Source organism: Montipora capricornis, chromosome 12 (assembly GCF_036669925.1).
Source record: "Montipora capricornis isolate CH-2021 chromosome 12, ASM3666992v2, whole genome shotgun sequence".
NCBI classification, from domain to species: Eukaryota; Metazoa; Cnidaria; class Anthozoa; order Scleractinia; family Acroporidae; genus Montipora; species Montipora capricornis.
In genome coordinates, this window is record NC_090894.1 from 26445008 (window position 1) to 26460007 (window position 15000).

General features: G+C 40.1%; 2 protein-coding genes, 3 non-coding genes and 1 pseudogene across 5 annotated transcripts in view; 4 read left to right on the forward strand and 2 right to left on the reverse strand.

Moving 5' to 3' along the window:
• The window catches only part of LOC138026992 (uncharacterized), a 159171-nt gene that overhangs the window by 15503 nt on the left and 128668 nt on the right, over positions 1 to 15000 (reverse strand). The window lies entirely within an intron of this gene.
• Positions 515 to 733, forward strand: LOC138028001 (small nucleolar RNA U3). The gene has a single exon (XR_011127566.1). It is a non-coding gene; the product is annotated as a small nucleolar RNA U3 (small nucleolar RNA).
• Positions 2635 to 2853, forward strand: LOC138027996 (small nucleolar RNA U3). The gene has a single exon (XR_011127561.1). It is a non-coding gene; the product is annotated as a small nucleolar RNA U3 (small nucleolar RNA).
• Positions 7738 to 7956, forward strand: LOC138028004 (small nucleolar RNA U3). The gene has a single exon (XR_011127569.1). It is a non-coding gene; the product is annotated as a small nucleolar RNA U3 (small nucleolar RNA).
• LOC138028000 (small nucleolar RNA U3) lies at positions 8725 to 8916 on the forward strand (annotated as a pseudogene).
• LOC138027239 (cholesterol 24-hydroxylase-like) overlaps positions 11257 to 15000 on the reverse strand; it is a 5758-nt gene continuing 2014 nt past the window's right edge. The window contains exons 2-4 of the mRNA XM_068874791.1: positions 13345 to 13678; positions 12090 to 12162; positions 11257 to 11997 (exon numbers count right to left, since the gene is read on the reverse strand). Of these exons, the coding sequence (XP_068730892.1) occupies positions 11478 to 11997; positions 12090 to 12162; positions 13345 to 13678 (927 nt within the window). The 3' untranslated portion in view covers positions 11257 to 11477. The remainder of the gene's footprint in view (positions 11998 to 12089; positions 12163 to 13344; positions 13679 to 15000) is intronic.

Consider the following 15000-nt stretch of genomic DNA (forward strand, 5'->3'; position numbering starts at 1 on the left):
AGAATCATTTTCTATATAGACCGTATTCATAAATGGTGGCCAAGAAATTATTCTTTTATCTTTGTGTTAATCATCCTCACTAGCCTCACTTTGGAGCAAGAATTCTTTTGAATGTTGTTCGTGCTAACGAGGCTGGTGCGGATGATTAGCGTAAGTGCAAAAGAATAATTACTTAAACGCCATTTATGAATACGGTCTATTGACTCTCACGACTTTTAGCTAGCACTATTTTAAATTTAAAATCTTGTCGCTCCTCTAATGTATACTTCTCTAATGCCCCTCCCATACGATTTACTGACCCCACAGTCTTATGTCGATACCATGATGGGTAACAGAAAATCCGGCGAATCAGCCAAACGTTTCCTAACTTTTTAAGTGCAAATGTAACCGGAACTGAAACGAAACATTCATGGAAAAAGGGTTGGCAAAAAATGCGGCTGCGCACTGATCGGTGTACCCCACAAGTCCAAGAAATGTACTTTGAACGTATTGTGTAACTTTCTTCTTGTTTGTTAAGACCGTGCTTACTAGGATCATTTCTATAGTGCGCGTCACACCTCTGTGCCCTAACAGAGACAATTCCGACAACCGTGATGACGAGACGAAGCGTTCACCTCTGAGCGTGAAACTCGTTGCTTACTTTGTCTTCACGACAAGTGGTTGGCGGCGATTGATGAACGTTCCTTTCCTCAGTTTCCGAGGAACTGGAGGAGGTGATCGCAATCTGAGCGGTTATTTTGCATCAAATATTAACACAAACTCTGAACCTGTCGCCGACAAGTGGTTGAAATGTTTTGAATAGGCCCTTGTCAAAACTGTTGGGACAATTCCCGCTTTTCGGTCTGCTACCCTCACTTCTTCGGGACCGCACTGGGGAATATCTAGTGTCCCTGGGTCATTTTTATTCGGACCACGCTGCGCTCGTTCCCTACTGCCAAGGACCTCGGGCCAATATTCCGACCCAATATGGCCCTCGCATTCGGTTAGTAAGAGGTTATTATTCCACAATTTCTTCAAATTAATATTATTAGCAACATGATAACAGTCAAAATACTTAAACTATGATGCCTCCATTTAGGGCAAATACTAGAAAAGGTTGCAAATCGACTCTGCCCAAAATATACAACTACTTTCAAATGCCTCGTCAATGCCGGGCAAGACAGGTTTCGAGCGCACTTCACTAATCCTTGATTACTGCTACTTTACATGTTCCATTCATTGCGAAAACTGATAGATTAAAACGAGCAAGCGAGATCACTCAAACCCTCACTATAGGTTGTTAATCTTTTGGCGGATTTATATTCCTTCCATTTTCTGTGACAAAATTACAGAAGTCATCACATAAGCGTACAGCTCTTTAAAACAGTCCTATTAGTATACACTTAACAAACCAGAGACGGTAGAGCCGAAGTCTCAGTCGGAATTATTTATTCAGATGATAAGAGGATAGCGTTCAATCCCCTTTTTTTCATTAAAAAGAATAGCTATGGCGATTCAGAAACCTTATCAAAGAAGGGAACTTTATTCGTCTAGTCCTTCTAGCGCTGGAGCGCTAATTGGGGACACTGTAAACTGAAATGAACTATGAAAGTAAATCAAGTCAAATGTCGGTTTTTGAGGAGAGGGGAAACCGGAGTACCCAGAGAAAACCGCTCGGTGCAGAGTAGAGAACCAACAAAACTCAACCCACATATGACGCCGAGTCTGGGAATCGAACCCGGGCCACATTGGTGGGAGGTGAGTGCTCTCATCACTGCGCCACCCCTGCACCTGCTTTCCAGAAGCATCCTACCTTCTTTATTATTTGAATGTAAATCAAATTTTATCAAAAGCACATGACCTGGAAGAATGTAACTTGCAAGTCTTTTCCTTGGAACAAAGCTAAGCATTTTAGGACACCAATTTTATTCCCAAATATGGACAAAACTAACATCGAAGCTGCACGCGCGGGAAAATGCACGAGCTACGTTACATCCAAATAAGGACATTTTTAAACTCAAAAAAACCCATCTCTTAACCAGAGTTACTCGCTTCATTGTCATTCGCTTCTGATTCTATTCGATGTTTCAATTGCTAGCTGACTTTTTCATGTGCCAAACATTGAAAAAAAAAGAGAGAATCTTTTAGGTGAAGTGTTGATAGCCTCATTATCTTTGCAAAAACCTTCGCATTTACAGACAACATTCTTCCCGAACAGGTGTTTCAACGAAAATCTTGAGTTGAGTTCCCTGTATTCTCGCACGCCACGCAATACTGATTTCAATGAATAAGTTGGACAAGTTATTCTTGCCACTGTGAGATGGAGTTCTCAGGATCATTTTCCATATTGACTGTCACGACTTCCAGCCAGGCATGCCCAATTACCACTATTTTGTATTTAACGCTTGTCGATGTTTACAATTCTCTAATCCCTCATCTCATCCGATTTGTCTTCTATTATATTTCGATGGCATGATGGGTAACGGCGAATCAAGCAATGTTTCCAAGGTCTCTACATGCAATGCTAAACGGAACTGAAGCGAAAACATTCATAAAAATAGCTTGGGGTCAAATGCGCCTGCGCACCGAACGGTTTACTCCACAAGTCCAAGAAATGTACTTGAAACTTATCGTGAATCTTGCTAATTGTTTCGCAAGACCGTGCTTATTAGGATAATTTCTATAGTGCGAGTCACACCTCTCTGTCCAATCAGAGACAATTCCGACAACCGTGATGACGACACGAAGCGTTCATCTCTGAGCATGAAACACGTCGCTTACTTAGTCTTCTCGACAAGTGGTTGACGGCGATTGATGAACGTTCCTTTCCTCAATTTGTGGGAAACTGGAGGAGGTGTTCGCAATCTGAGCGGTTATTCAACATTAAACTACTACATGGAAGATTGAAACAACACAAATACTAAAACTGTCAACAAGTGGTTAGAATTTTAACTAAAACAATCCAGAGCATATTTAATGCATGCATGGACGTGCTTATGAAACTTGAAAGTCTTGTTTTTCATGTTTTTGTCTCGATTTGTCTGTACTTTTGGCCTTGACGGTGCACAAAACACACCTTTTTTCGAGAAGATTACCAATCAAATGTTTCGATTCAATTACGCGCAACTAATTAGCGAACCCGTGCGAAGCGAAAACAAAAGATTGTGCACAGTCTCAGTCAATTCAGCATCGATTGCGATAACATTGTTCTCACTTTTAAAGCTGTCGTAACCAGCCCCTTAATTAACTATGTCCAGGGCAAAGACATTTATATGTTACCGCTTAAATCAGGTCTCAGGTTGAATCTGTTTTTACCTAGCTTAAATTGGTGATCCTCATTTTACTTAGCTTGAATTCTCAGATGAATTCAAGAAACCTTTTTTGGAGCCTAAATTAAGCCCAAAGAAAAATTATGGCCAGGGTAGGATTAGTTTTGGTAATTACCAATGGATAGCAATTGACTTATTATAGAAAAGTAAACAATGAAAATAACTGTTTGGCTTGAGCATGTTCGTTGTTGCAGTGTAGTTGTGGAGACATGTAATTGGAATGTCCGAGTTCGAGTGCTGGTAAGTGCATAATACAGTTCTTTGTTCCCTTACTATGTTGTAATGTTGAGACTGAATGGATAAGGCTATTGATTTTCATGAACCTGAAACAAATTTTAATGATGAACAGTACGTATTTTTTGGCCAAGCGCTATGACTATGGTGACTGTTGGTAAAGAGGGCTGAGCTGTACTCAAGAATCTCTGACAGGGATCAGTTAAAAAACACGTTGCTAACACAGATGTTTCTCCGTTGGAATAGTAAGTTTTTAAATTTGCTGGATCGAATTTTAGTCCAACACCACAGCGAGATTACAAAGAACCAAACTTGAAGACGCTTCCCGCGGAGGAACGAGGCATCTGGAGATGCCACGATTTTGGTTTTCAATCATTTTCATTTTATCAGACCGGAATGATTAAGAACTAATCTTTTGGTTCTGGACAAACCTAAAGCGATCACTTCTAAATTCGACTCCAATGACACAAGCTGCTTTGCTCTATATCAACCTCCCTAGAAGTAAAAATAAAGAAAGCAAAACAAAAGAAAGACCTGCAAAAATCATCAACAAGGTACTCTGAAGTCAAGGTGGGGTCTGCTTCTGCAACACGCAGCTTCTTGTCGTTCTTGAATCACTTTCTTTCCATAATCATGAATGAATTTACTTCCTTTTGACAATCGTTTTCGTATTGTATATGATGATAATTCCAGTGGCCACAATGGTCGAATAAGACTTTCTTGGACTTCCTTGAGAGATTGAGTAAGTTTTGCTATGAAAGGGCTGTTTGCGTAATTTATAACATCAAGATCAACATTGAAGGCAACCTTGTGAAATAGTTGAATAAGAAAATATCAGCAAGTGAAACAGTTAACACAAGAAATTATTGTCAATCCACATTTCAAAAAAAACTTGAAGATAGAGCTTTTTCAAAATCATTGAAAGAACATTCAAAATCATCAGGACTATTAAAACTAGTAATTTTATCAGTCATAGCCACGAATTCCTTGCTGCATTCTTCACATTCACTGGCCACCTCCAAAATACTTTCTTGATACCAAAAGCAAGTAGATCAGCATGGAGGCTACCCTTGCGATATTTATTTATCACGGTTAGAGGGATTAGGTAAAAATAAAACAGCCCCAGCATGCAAATGCCCTTTTCTTCAACATTTTCTATAGAATATACAGTATTCATTCAAAACGTTATTTGACCAAATGATTAGTCCCACAAATTGGGCGTAAACCGAGGGTCAGAGAATATACTGCCAAGGCAGGGATAATACCCACCATCTGTATGGACTACCCGATACCTGTATTGTGAGTTAGACATAGTTGCTGCTTTAATGTCCTGGGGCCACGTTAACCCATGGCCAGTCCAGCGATGTAAAAAATACACCCTCCCTGAGAGGGCTTCAACACAGGCCTGAAGGGGTGCAGCAATTCCCCACCCATAGTTTTACTAAAGACGAGTAAGTTGGTTACAAACAGCTGATAGGGCAAACACTAAATTAAAAATTAAAAGAACCATAGAGCAAAACAGTAGGGGGGGGGGGGGGAGGGGGTGGGATAAAGCTTTCTGACGAAGTCAAGCTGAAAGGGCTCAGTCTAGATTGATCGAAAGAGCCAAAGGGGGTAATCACCTGATCGGACGTTTCAGCAGTCCTACCCAGGCTCCACCAAGCATTAACTTCTATTTTATTCCAAAAAATTATCAATATGTGAAATATAGCTCATCACAAACATCTTTTTTGAAAGATTCTGAAAAATCCTGTCAATGATGATCCTTTTTTTACCAACTTTATTCATTTACTTCGATGAAACGGAAGGATACTATAGGTTATCCCTATTGAGGGTATCTGATCGCAGCTGGATGTAATTGACTGAGAGTTGATTTTGATGAGGGAGGAAAACCAGAGTACCCTTAGAAAAACCCTCGGAGTTAGATTGAGATTGACTGAAACTCAGCCCATGTGCGACCTCGGGGCCATGGGTTGAACCCAGGTTGCAGAGGTGGAAACAGAGCTCTCAAGTCTTAAAGTTTCCAAAGAGTGAGATGCTTGCTGGAGATTGCGATTGGAGATTGGCACAAGTGTCCTGTGTTTCTTGTGCCGGAAGCAGTTAAAATTTCTAGGGGGGTGGGGGAGGACATGCTTCCCCGGAGAATTTTTGAAATTTGAACTTCTTAAATCGCTGGAAATGTACCCTCGAGTCTGACATTTTGGTTTTTTCATGCGGCTTGCTAAGAGAGCCCATGTTATTATGGTCAGCCGGAGCTAACAAATCGGCCTATACTTCATATACCGGTATTAACGGGTGAAAGTCTTGAAGAAATAAGAAAATTGGCCACACATTCGGCCAAAGTTTAGTGCCATTGAGGGAATGAACTCGAAATTCATGAGCTTCTGAAAGCTTAAAAGGTAGAGTTACCGACCAGAAGAGTGCCAGTGTGTGAGAAATGCTCGTGTCAGTGTGAGAGCGTGAGATTACATCGAAATGCGTGAGAGTAACGCTCAATGCTTGAGACTTGAGAGCTCTGTGGAAATCACGGTTGATAACCGCTGAGCTATTCTGCCTCCTCCCTTTGATAAAGGTATTTCTGGGATCCCTTTTAACCCACCATCGTACCAAAATTATCTATACAAAAAGCAAAACTAGATTCAGGGGCACCCAACGACCAATTTGTTGTAAAATGTATTATAATACCCCAGTTAATGAAAATAATTGTTATTAAGGCATTTTCAGGTGTTTTCAGTGTTGCTGGGAAAACATTATCTGTTCCTTTTTCCCAGCAAGACACACAAGAAAAGTTCCCAGCCAGCTAGAAAACATTGGTTGGTTTCCCAGCCAACTGATCAAATTTATTTCCCAGCCAGGAATTCCGCGCGCTTTCAAATCCATCGATCCAAAACGACCGAATAAAAGCGACAAAACCGAGACAGTACAGGTTTTTTCCGCAAGCGCAATCACTCTTACCAGCCGTCGTATGTTTGTGACTACTCTCTGGGAGAGGGAAGGGGTTCTCTTTTTTTTTTTTTTTTTTTTTAGTCGTCCTCAGTCTTCAGAGTTTCTACAGCCAGCTCGGGTTGAAGTGCGAGAAAAAGTCAGTAATTCCCAGGCAAAACCTCTATCAACAACAAAATTTCCCAGCCAGCTCATCGAAACACCTGTATTTTTGCCAGCCAGCGAGATTCCTCTGGGGAACAGATAATGTGAGGAACAGATTCGTTGGGTGCCCCTGTAGATTGTCATCTTTAAGGATGTTAACAAATTATTAGTAAATCTTTGCAAGTAGTCCATTAACAAATGGTTGATATTCTGTTAGGGTTAGGTTAGGGTTAGGGCACCTTCGAAAAAACTATTTCAGTAGCCTCACCCAGTCCCACTTTTCGTTTTCACCCTCGCTCCAGACCTTTCGCTTGAAAACACGCATTGGTCCGACGCAAAAATACCCAAAACGTATAAAGGTCAAGCCGGGTTGACAAGACGAGAGGTAATTATTTGGTAGTAAAGTCAAGGCATTTTGTCGGCTTCTACCAAAGCCTGGCGATAAATATTTGAAAAAGTTCTTGAGATAATTTCTTGGGTGTAATCTTAAACGGGTTTATCTAAAGCTTTAAACCTGCTAGAACTGTCCTTCATTGTCAAGCCAGATGTAAAATTAAATTGTAGAAAACTCTCCAAATTTTGCATGAACGAAGATTGAAAGCGACAACGTGAACGCGCTGGAAATGTCACAGCTGATTTTGTATTGGATGAAGCGCTCGTTCAGCGCTCTCCGGCGCTTAAAGACCTACCTTTGGAGCACGAAGAAATTAAATAGAAGTAGATCAAGTTTATTTCCAGCAATATGTGTAAGGCCTTTGATGAATTGTCTAAATAAATTATCCTCAATAAGATCACAAAAAGCTACCACTTCCACTGTTCCACCTATATTAGTAGACAAATGGTTGTCGTCGATTGTTGAGCGTTCCTTTCCTCAACTTGCGAGGAACTGGTCGAGGAACAGTCTTTTTATGGCTTCTTATGGGTAACAGAAAATCCGGCCAATCAGCCAAACGTTTCCTAACTCTTTAAGTGCAAATGTAAACGGAACTGAAACGAAACATTCATGGAAAAAAAGTTGGTAAAAAATGCGCTTGCGCACTGATCGGTGTACCCCACAAGTCCAAGAAATGTACTTTGAACGTATTGTGTAAGTTTCTTCTTGTTTGTTAAGACCGTGCTTACTAGGATCATTTCTATAGTGCGCGTCACATCTCTGTGCCCTAACAGAGACAATTCCGACAACCGTGATGACGAGACGAAGCGTTCATCTCTGAGCGTGAAACTCGTTGCTTACTACGTCTTCACGACAAATGGTTGGCGGCGATTGATGAACGTTCCTTTCCTCAGTTTCCGAGGAACTGGAGGAGGTGATCGCAATCTGAGCGGTTATTTTGCATTAAATATTAACTCAAACACTAAACCTGTCGCCGACAAGTGGTTGAAATTTTTTGAATAGGTTTACTGAAACAACCCTGAGCGAAAACGTTTATATGCGTACAGGACTTTTGACAAAAACCTCTTTATATCTGGTATGATTCTACTAGGTGTAATTAACACTCATTTGTCACTGTGAACCTTACATAGTCCTAAACTTGCACGAAGAGACCAAAGATATGAAACGTCTTCCAAATCAAGCTGCACCTCGTGAGTCCACAACATTTTGACGAATATCGTTGTCGATAAGAGTACAGACAACGCTGAACCACTTTCGATTTGTTAACTCTCGATATCCAGCCAGCCATGCCAATCTACCACTATTTTGTATTTAACGCTTGTCAAAGTATTCAGTGTTGTCACGTGACCGCACGGCGGCCATGTTGGTGTACCGAACTGATACTCCGGGAACTGAACTCTATTTTTATGCAAACACTTTCTTTTGTTTCAACGATACAATATGGCTACTAGCCACGTGAGTGAAAACACTCCATACTTCTCTAATCCCTCCTCTTATTCGATGCCACGATTGGTAACGGACAATTCGGCGAATCAAGCAAATGTTTCCAAGCTCTCTATATGCAAGGTTAAACGGAACTGAAAGCAGAACATTCATTTTAAAAAAAGGTTAGTGCCGAGTGTGCCTGCGCACGGAAGGGTTTACCCCACAAGTCCAAGAAATGTACTTTAAACTTATCGTGAATATTGCTCATTGCTTTTTAAGACCGTGCTTATTAGGATCATTTCTATAGTGCGAATCACACCTCTCTGTCCAATCAGAGACAATTCCGACAACCGTGATGACGACACGAAGCTTTACTTAGTCTTCTCGACAAGTGATTGGCGGCGATTGATGAACGTTCCTTTCCTCAGTTTCCGAGGAACTGGAGGAGGTGATCGCAATCTGAGCGGTTATTTAACTTTAAACTACTACATGAAAGATTGAAAACAACACCGATACTAAAACTGTCAACAAGTGGTTAAATTTTGACTAATCAAAACCAGAGCATAGTTAATGCATGGACATGGTTATGAAACTTCACAAGTTTTTTTTTTTTCATGTTTTTGTCTGTATTTTTGGCCTCGACGATGCACAAAACACACCCTTTTTTCGAGAGGATAATCAATCAAATGTTTCGATTAAATTATGCGCAACTAATTAGCGAACCCTTGCGAAACCAAAACAAAAGATTGTGCACTGTCACGGTTAGTTCAACATCGATTGCGACAACATTGTTTTATAACCAGTCCCTCGAATAACAAGACGCCTACAAGGGCTTATCCGTGGGATGCAAAAACAGTTAACACAAATTGTCCTATTACGGTGAACTTCAACTACAGGTAAACTTCGGAAAACGGTGAGAGATAAATCTGTAATTTAATTTGAAGTTGTTTGTTGTAAAAACTCTCATTATTAAATGTTACTAAATTTGCAAAAGGGGTTATGAGGATACGGGATTATTTATTTATTTATTTATTTATTCAAATCCCACAGTTTTGCTTGCTTCTTTAATAAACCCAGAAATATTGAAGAAAATAAAAGGAAATCGAGAAACATTGGCTTCAAGGCTGACACTTTGATCATTTACAACTTTTTCACCACAAGCTTTTTTGAAGCACGTACTGTGACCTTTTGACAGCTTTCCAAGACAAAAGTTCACTGAAGTTAATTCGTCATGTCCAGGGGGGTTAGTATCTTGATGGGAGACCTCAAAATGTGCGACTTTCTATTTTAACGTTCAAAAATGTGAACTAAGCAAAGGACAGATTTTGTTTCAGCCTGTTTTATGCAAAACAAATATTGACGCAAAAGTAAATAAATAATGACATATAGTTTTTAAGATGAAAAGAAGTAACCTTTTATATACCATTTTTGGCAGAAAAGATACCCTTTTCGTATACCTTCCATTGACAAATGGTACCCCTGTCGTATACCTTCCATTGAAAAATAGTACCCCTTTCACAAACCCCAGTCATAAGGTATGTCTGGTCGAAATATTTTAATGAAAGGCCCTTTATATTTAAATGACAGATTTCCCTACCCTTCATATACTTTGACTCGTGAAATCCCAACCTTTTCATATACCGCCCCCAACCCCCGGGTTGCGAATAAAACAATTTGCCGTCAGAGAGATGAAAAGATGAAAACATCATAAATTTTGTGCCACGAATATAACAAGTTACCATCAGCAAAAAAAAGCTTTGGGAGATTTTTGTTACGTTCGATTTTTTTATCGTACTTTTGATTGTAGAAGTAAAATCGCAAAATCGAAAGGGACATCGATTTTAGCGGCCGCCTGTGATCAAGTTACCTTGCGTGTCTGACAACTCACGAAACAAAGGATGCATGAAATTCATTCTTTTTAAAACTTGATTTCATATTTTATTCTGTTTAGCCGGTGAAGGATATTTTATTTTCTTTCTGCGTCAAAACGACTGAACAAACTGGTTCCCAAGAAGTATTGAAGTATTCGTTCCATGCAAAATAATGTTCACTGTGAAATACACAAGAACGAAGCAAGATCTAGAAATAACGAAGAAATTTCTCCTAACCTTTAAAGCTTGCCGTTCTCAAAGAAAAAGCATCTGTCCACTTTATCAAATAATTTAATACTGTGTCAATCATCGCGGACGGAAAGGTTTTCCCTCATCGAAGTAACGGAAGTCTGTCACGGAGGCCGAGTGGTCTAACACGCCCTCAGAGTACCGCAGTGTTGAGTGCGAGGGTGTTCTGATTCATTTTATTTAGGCTGAATATTCACATCAATTCAAGAAACTTTTTTTGAAGCGTAAATTAAACCTAAAGAAAAATTATGGCCACGACCCATGACCCACCAACCGACGCCGATTAGACACTCTCAAACAGAAGATGTGTTGAGAGGCGGAAGACAGAGCCTGAGGGAAGGTGTAGGTGCTTTTAACAAAAGCGAGTAAGTAGGGAATGCGGGATCTTGAAAAGAAAGGGCGACTCCTTTGTTTCATTCTTTAGGAAAGGAGAAAGGAAAGGAAAGGAACTTTATTTAAGTGTTTAGTCGTTCTCGTGCGGGAGCACTAATTGGGGACACCGTAAACTGCAATTAACAATTAACGCAACTCAAGTCATATGTTAGTTTTTGAGGAGAAGGGAAATCCTGAGTGCCCGGAGAAAACCTCTCGGTGCAAAATAGAGAACCAACGAAGTCAACCTACATATGACGCCGAGTCTGGGAATCGAACCCGGGCCACATTGGTGAAAGGAAAGTGCTCTCACCACTTCGCCATCCCTGCACCTCTTTAATCCATTCAATAAAAACATTCAGAAAAAAAGTTCACGAAACACTGTTGCGTATAGATTCTGTCCCACTGGGCGACAATTGCTGTGAAGACATTTCATTGAAGCCAGCTACTTAGAGGCTCAATAAGATCTAATCTTTCTAAAGCTAGCTTCAAGCTTCAAACTCTCAGTGCTTTTCAGTGTTTTCCTCTGGAAACTGTTTATTCATGATTAACACCTCTTTTCTTAATGGTGCACAGTACACCACCTCTGGGTTTTACCGTGATGCTCTGTTCGTGCTGAATCTCATTTTGACCTGGCAACAGCGTCAACTCGAACTCTTGAAGCAACTTCGCCATGACCACTCGAGCCTCAAACTGCGCAAATGTCTGTCCAATACAAAATCTTGGACCCATGGAAAACGGGAAATAAGCAGATCGCAAGGCATTGCTTGAATCCTTAGCTTCAGGAGAAAACCTATCTGGATCAAACTTTTCCGGCTCGGGCCAAAGCTCTGAAAGCCGGTGTATAATAAACCAACTAAAGAGAAGTATAGTTTTGGCGGGGATGAGATAGCCTCCGAAATTCTCCTCTTTTGTTGTTATTCGTGATGTTCCAGTCACAGGCGGATGTAGTCGGAGTCCTTCTTTTAGAGTCTGCCCTAGGTATTGAAGGTTGCCAAGGTCGCTGTATTCCACAAACTGTCGGGAACCAAGGACATTTCCGATTTCTTGCACAATCCTACGGCACAATTAAACAAATCAATATTGACCTTACGACGGGAAGCTGAGAGAGAAAGGAGAAGCTTAAATTTCTGTACAGTTTTTGCATACCTTTCTTCAACACAAGAGTGCTTGAGAATTTCGTAAAGTGTGAAAGACAGTTGGTTTGCTGTAGTCTCCTGACCTGTTGACAAAATATCATTCTACTTCATGAAAGATGCCGAGAGAAAACACATACAGTTCACAACTTTCAAGGGATCTAAGCCTGGTGAACTAAATATACTATAAGACTAATGATTTTCATGAACCTGAAACAAACGCTAATGACAAACGGTACGTATTCTTTGGCCGAGCGCTACACCTATGGTGTTGGTAAAGAGAGCTGAGCTCTACTCAAGAATCTCGGACAGGGATCTCCGATGGCATAATAAGTTTTTAAATTTGCTCGTACTCTTTGAAGCTCTTCAAATTCCATGACCTTCCATGACTTTTTCCGGGACCTTGTTTCGCTCTGACGAAAGAAAATTTTCAAAACTATCCTTCTTGAAATATATTACTAAGATCAAATTTGAATAAATTAACGACCTCTGTCGGCAAAACTTCCGATTGTTTGATAGAAACTTGTCTTTATTTATAATAATAATAATGGCTTTATTTAGCATTTCCACTAGGTGGCTCTTCATCTGCTTAAAAATAACATTAAAAGATACAAATGAAGTTAAAAATGCAAAAATTGGTAAAATACGTATCCCTATTTACAACGTGATGTAAAAACTACATGAACGTGAAAGGTTATGTTTGAACTTTTTCATTCAATGCTTAAAAGTCATTTTAGAGAACTGATACAATACAGTTCCTCACACATTCGGGTAAAATATTAAAGCTCTTAGCAGCTTCATCTTGATAGATGTGTGATACTAGTGGGATTTCACAAGCTGCATAGCTGCACTGGACCGCAGAGAAACTCGTCTTTATTTCATTTTTTCCTTGTTTTGACACTGCAATGATTGATCTACCATTCATAATTATAATTTTCGAGGACTTTCCATGACCGACCATAAAATTCCATGACTTTCCAGGCCTGGAAAATGAAATTCTTTAATTCCATGACTTTCCAGATGACCCGTACGAAACCTGACCACAGCGAGATATGAAAGAACCAAACTTGGAGACACTTCCCACGGAGGAAGCCACGACTTTGCCTTTCGGTCACTTTTTATCACACCGGAATGGTTAAGAACTACGTAATCTTCTGAAAAACGTATAGCTTTCACTTCTAAATTGGAGCCCATTGACACAATTTTTTTTGCTCCACATCAACCTCCCCGCTAAAAAGTGAAAAAAGGAAGCAAAACAAAAGACAGACCTGCAAAAAAGAAGGTGACGAACTCATCAACAAGGTACTCTAAAGTCAAGGTGGAGTCTGCTTCTGCAACACGCAAGATGTGATCAAGAATATCAGAAGGGGTATCCTCTCCACGTGAAATAGCTTCTTGTCGTTCTTGGATCACTTTCTTTCCATAATCACGAATGAATTTACTTCCTTTTGACAATCGTTTTCGTATTGGATATGATGATAATTCCAGTGGCCACAAGGGTCGAATAAGACTTTCTTGGACTCCCTTGAGGGATTCAGTAAGTTCCGCCGGGAATGGGCTGTTTGCGTTATTTATAACATCAAGATCAACGTTGAAGGCAACCTTGTGAAATACATATAGTTGAGTAAGCAAATATCAGCAAGTGAAACAGTTAAAACAAAAAAATATTGTCAATACACATTTCGGAAAAAAACTTAAAGATAGAGTTCTTTTGAAAATCCTTGAAAGAACATTCAAAATCATCAGGACTATTGAAACTAGTAATTTTATCAGTCAAAGCCAAGAATTCCTTGCCGCATTCTTCTCACGCACTGGCCACCTCCAAAATACTTGCTTGATACCCAAAACAAGTAGATCTGCATGGATGCTACCCTTGCGATATTTATTTATCACGGTTAGAGGGACTAGGTAAAAATAAAACAGCCCCAGAATGCAAATGCCCTTTTCTTCAACATTTTCTATAGAATATACAGTATTCATTCAAAACATTATTTGAACAAATGATTAGTCCCACAAATTGGGTGTAAACTGAGGGTCAGAGAACGTACTGCCAAGACAGGATAATACCAACCACCTGTATGGACTACCTGATACCTGTATTGTGAGGTAGGCATAGTTGCTGGTATAATGTCCTGGGGCCAAGTTAACCCAGTCCAGCAATGTAACAAAATGCACTCTACTTGAGAGGGCTTCAGCACAGGCCTGAATGGGTGCCGCAAGCCGCAATTCCCCACACATAGTTTATTAAAGAGGACTAAGTCGATTACAGGCTGCTGATAGGGCAAACACTACATTAAAAGAACCAGAGAGCAAAACAGCATGGAGAGGGGGGGGGGGGGGGGGATAAAAATTGCTGTAAGAAACAAAAAACTTGAGCTTTCTGAGGAAGTCAAGCCCAGAAGGTTCAGTCGATATTGATTAAAAGAGCCAAATGGGTGATCACATGATGGGAAGTTGCAGCAGTCCTACCCAGGCTCCACCCAGTATTTGCTTACCGGCATTAACTTCTATTTTTTTCTAAAAACAATATCAATATGTGCAAGATAGCTCATCACAAAAAATTTTCTTGAAAGACTCTGGAAAATCCAGTCATCCTCTATTTTTACCAACTTTATTCATTCACTCTCATGAAAGGGAAGGATACCAGAGGTTATCCCTATTGAGGGTATCTGCTCGCAGCCCGATGTAATTGACAGAGAGCCAACTTTGATGCAGTGCTGGAAATTAGCAGTTGTCTGGTTGTCCCCGACGACCAGAAAGTTAACCAGGCAAATAGTTTTTGGTAAAATTAAAAGGTTGGTTGCCTAAAGAAAAAACAATGGACAATCCAGCAAAAAATAGAAAAGGAATTACTTAAGCAATACCAGACTCATTCTTGTTTTCTATTGTCAGTGTCCCATGCTAGTGTGAAGTTAACAATAATT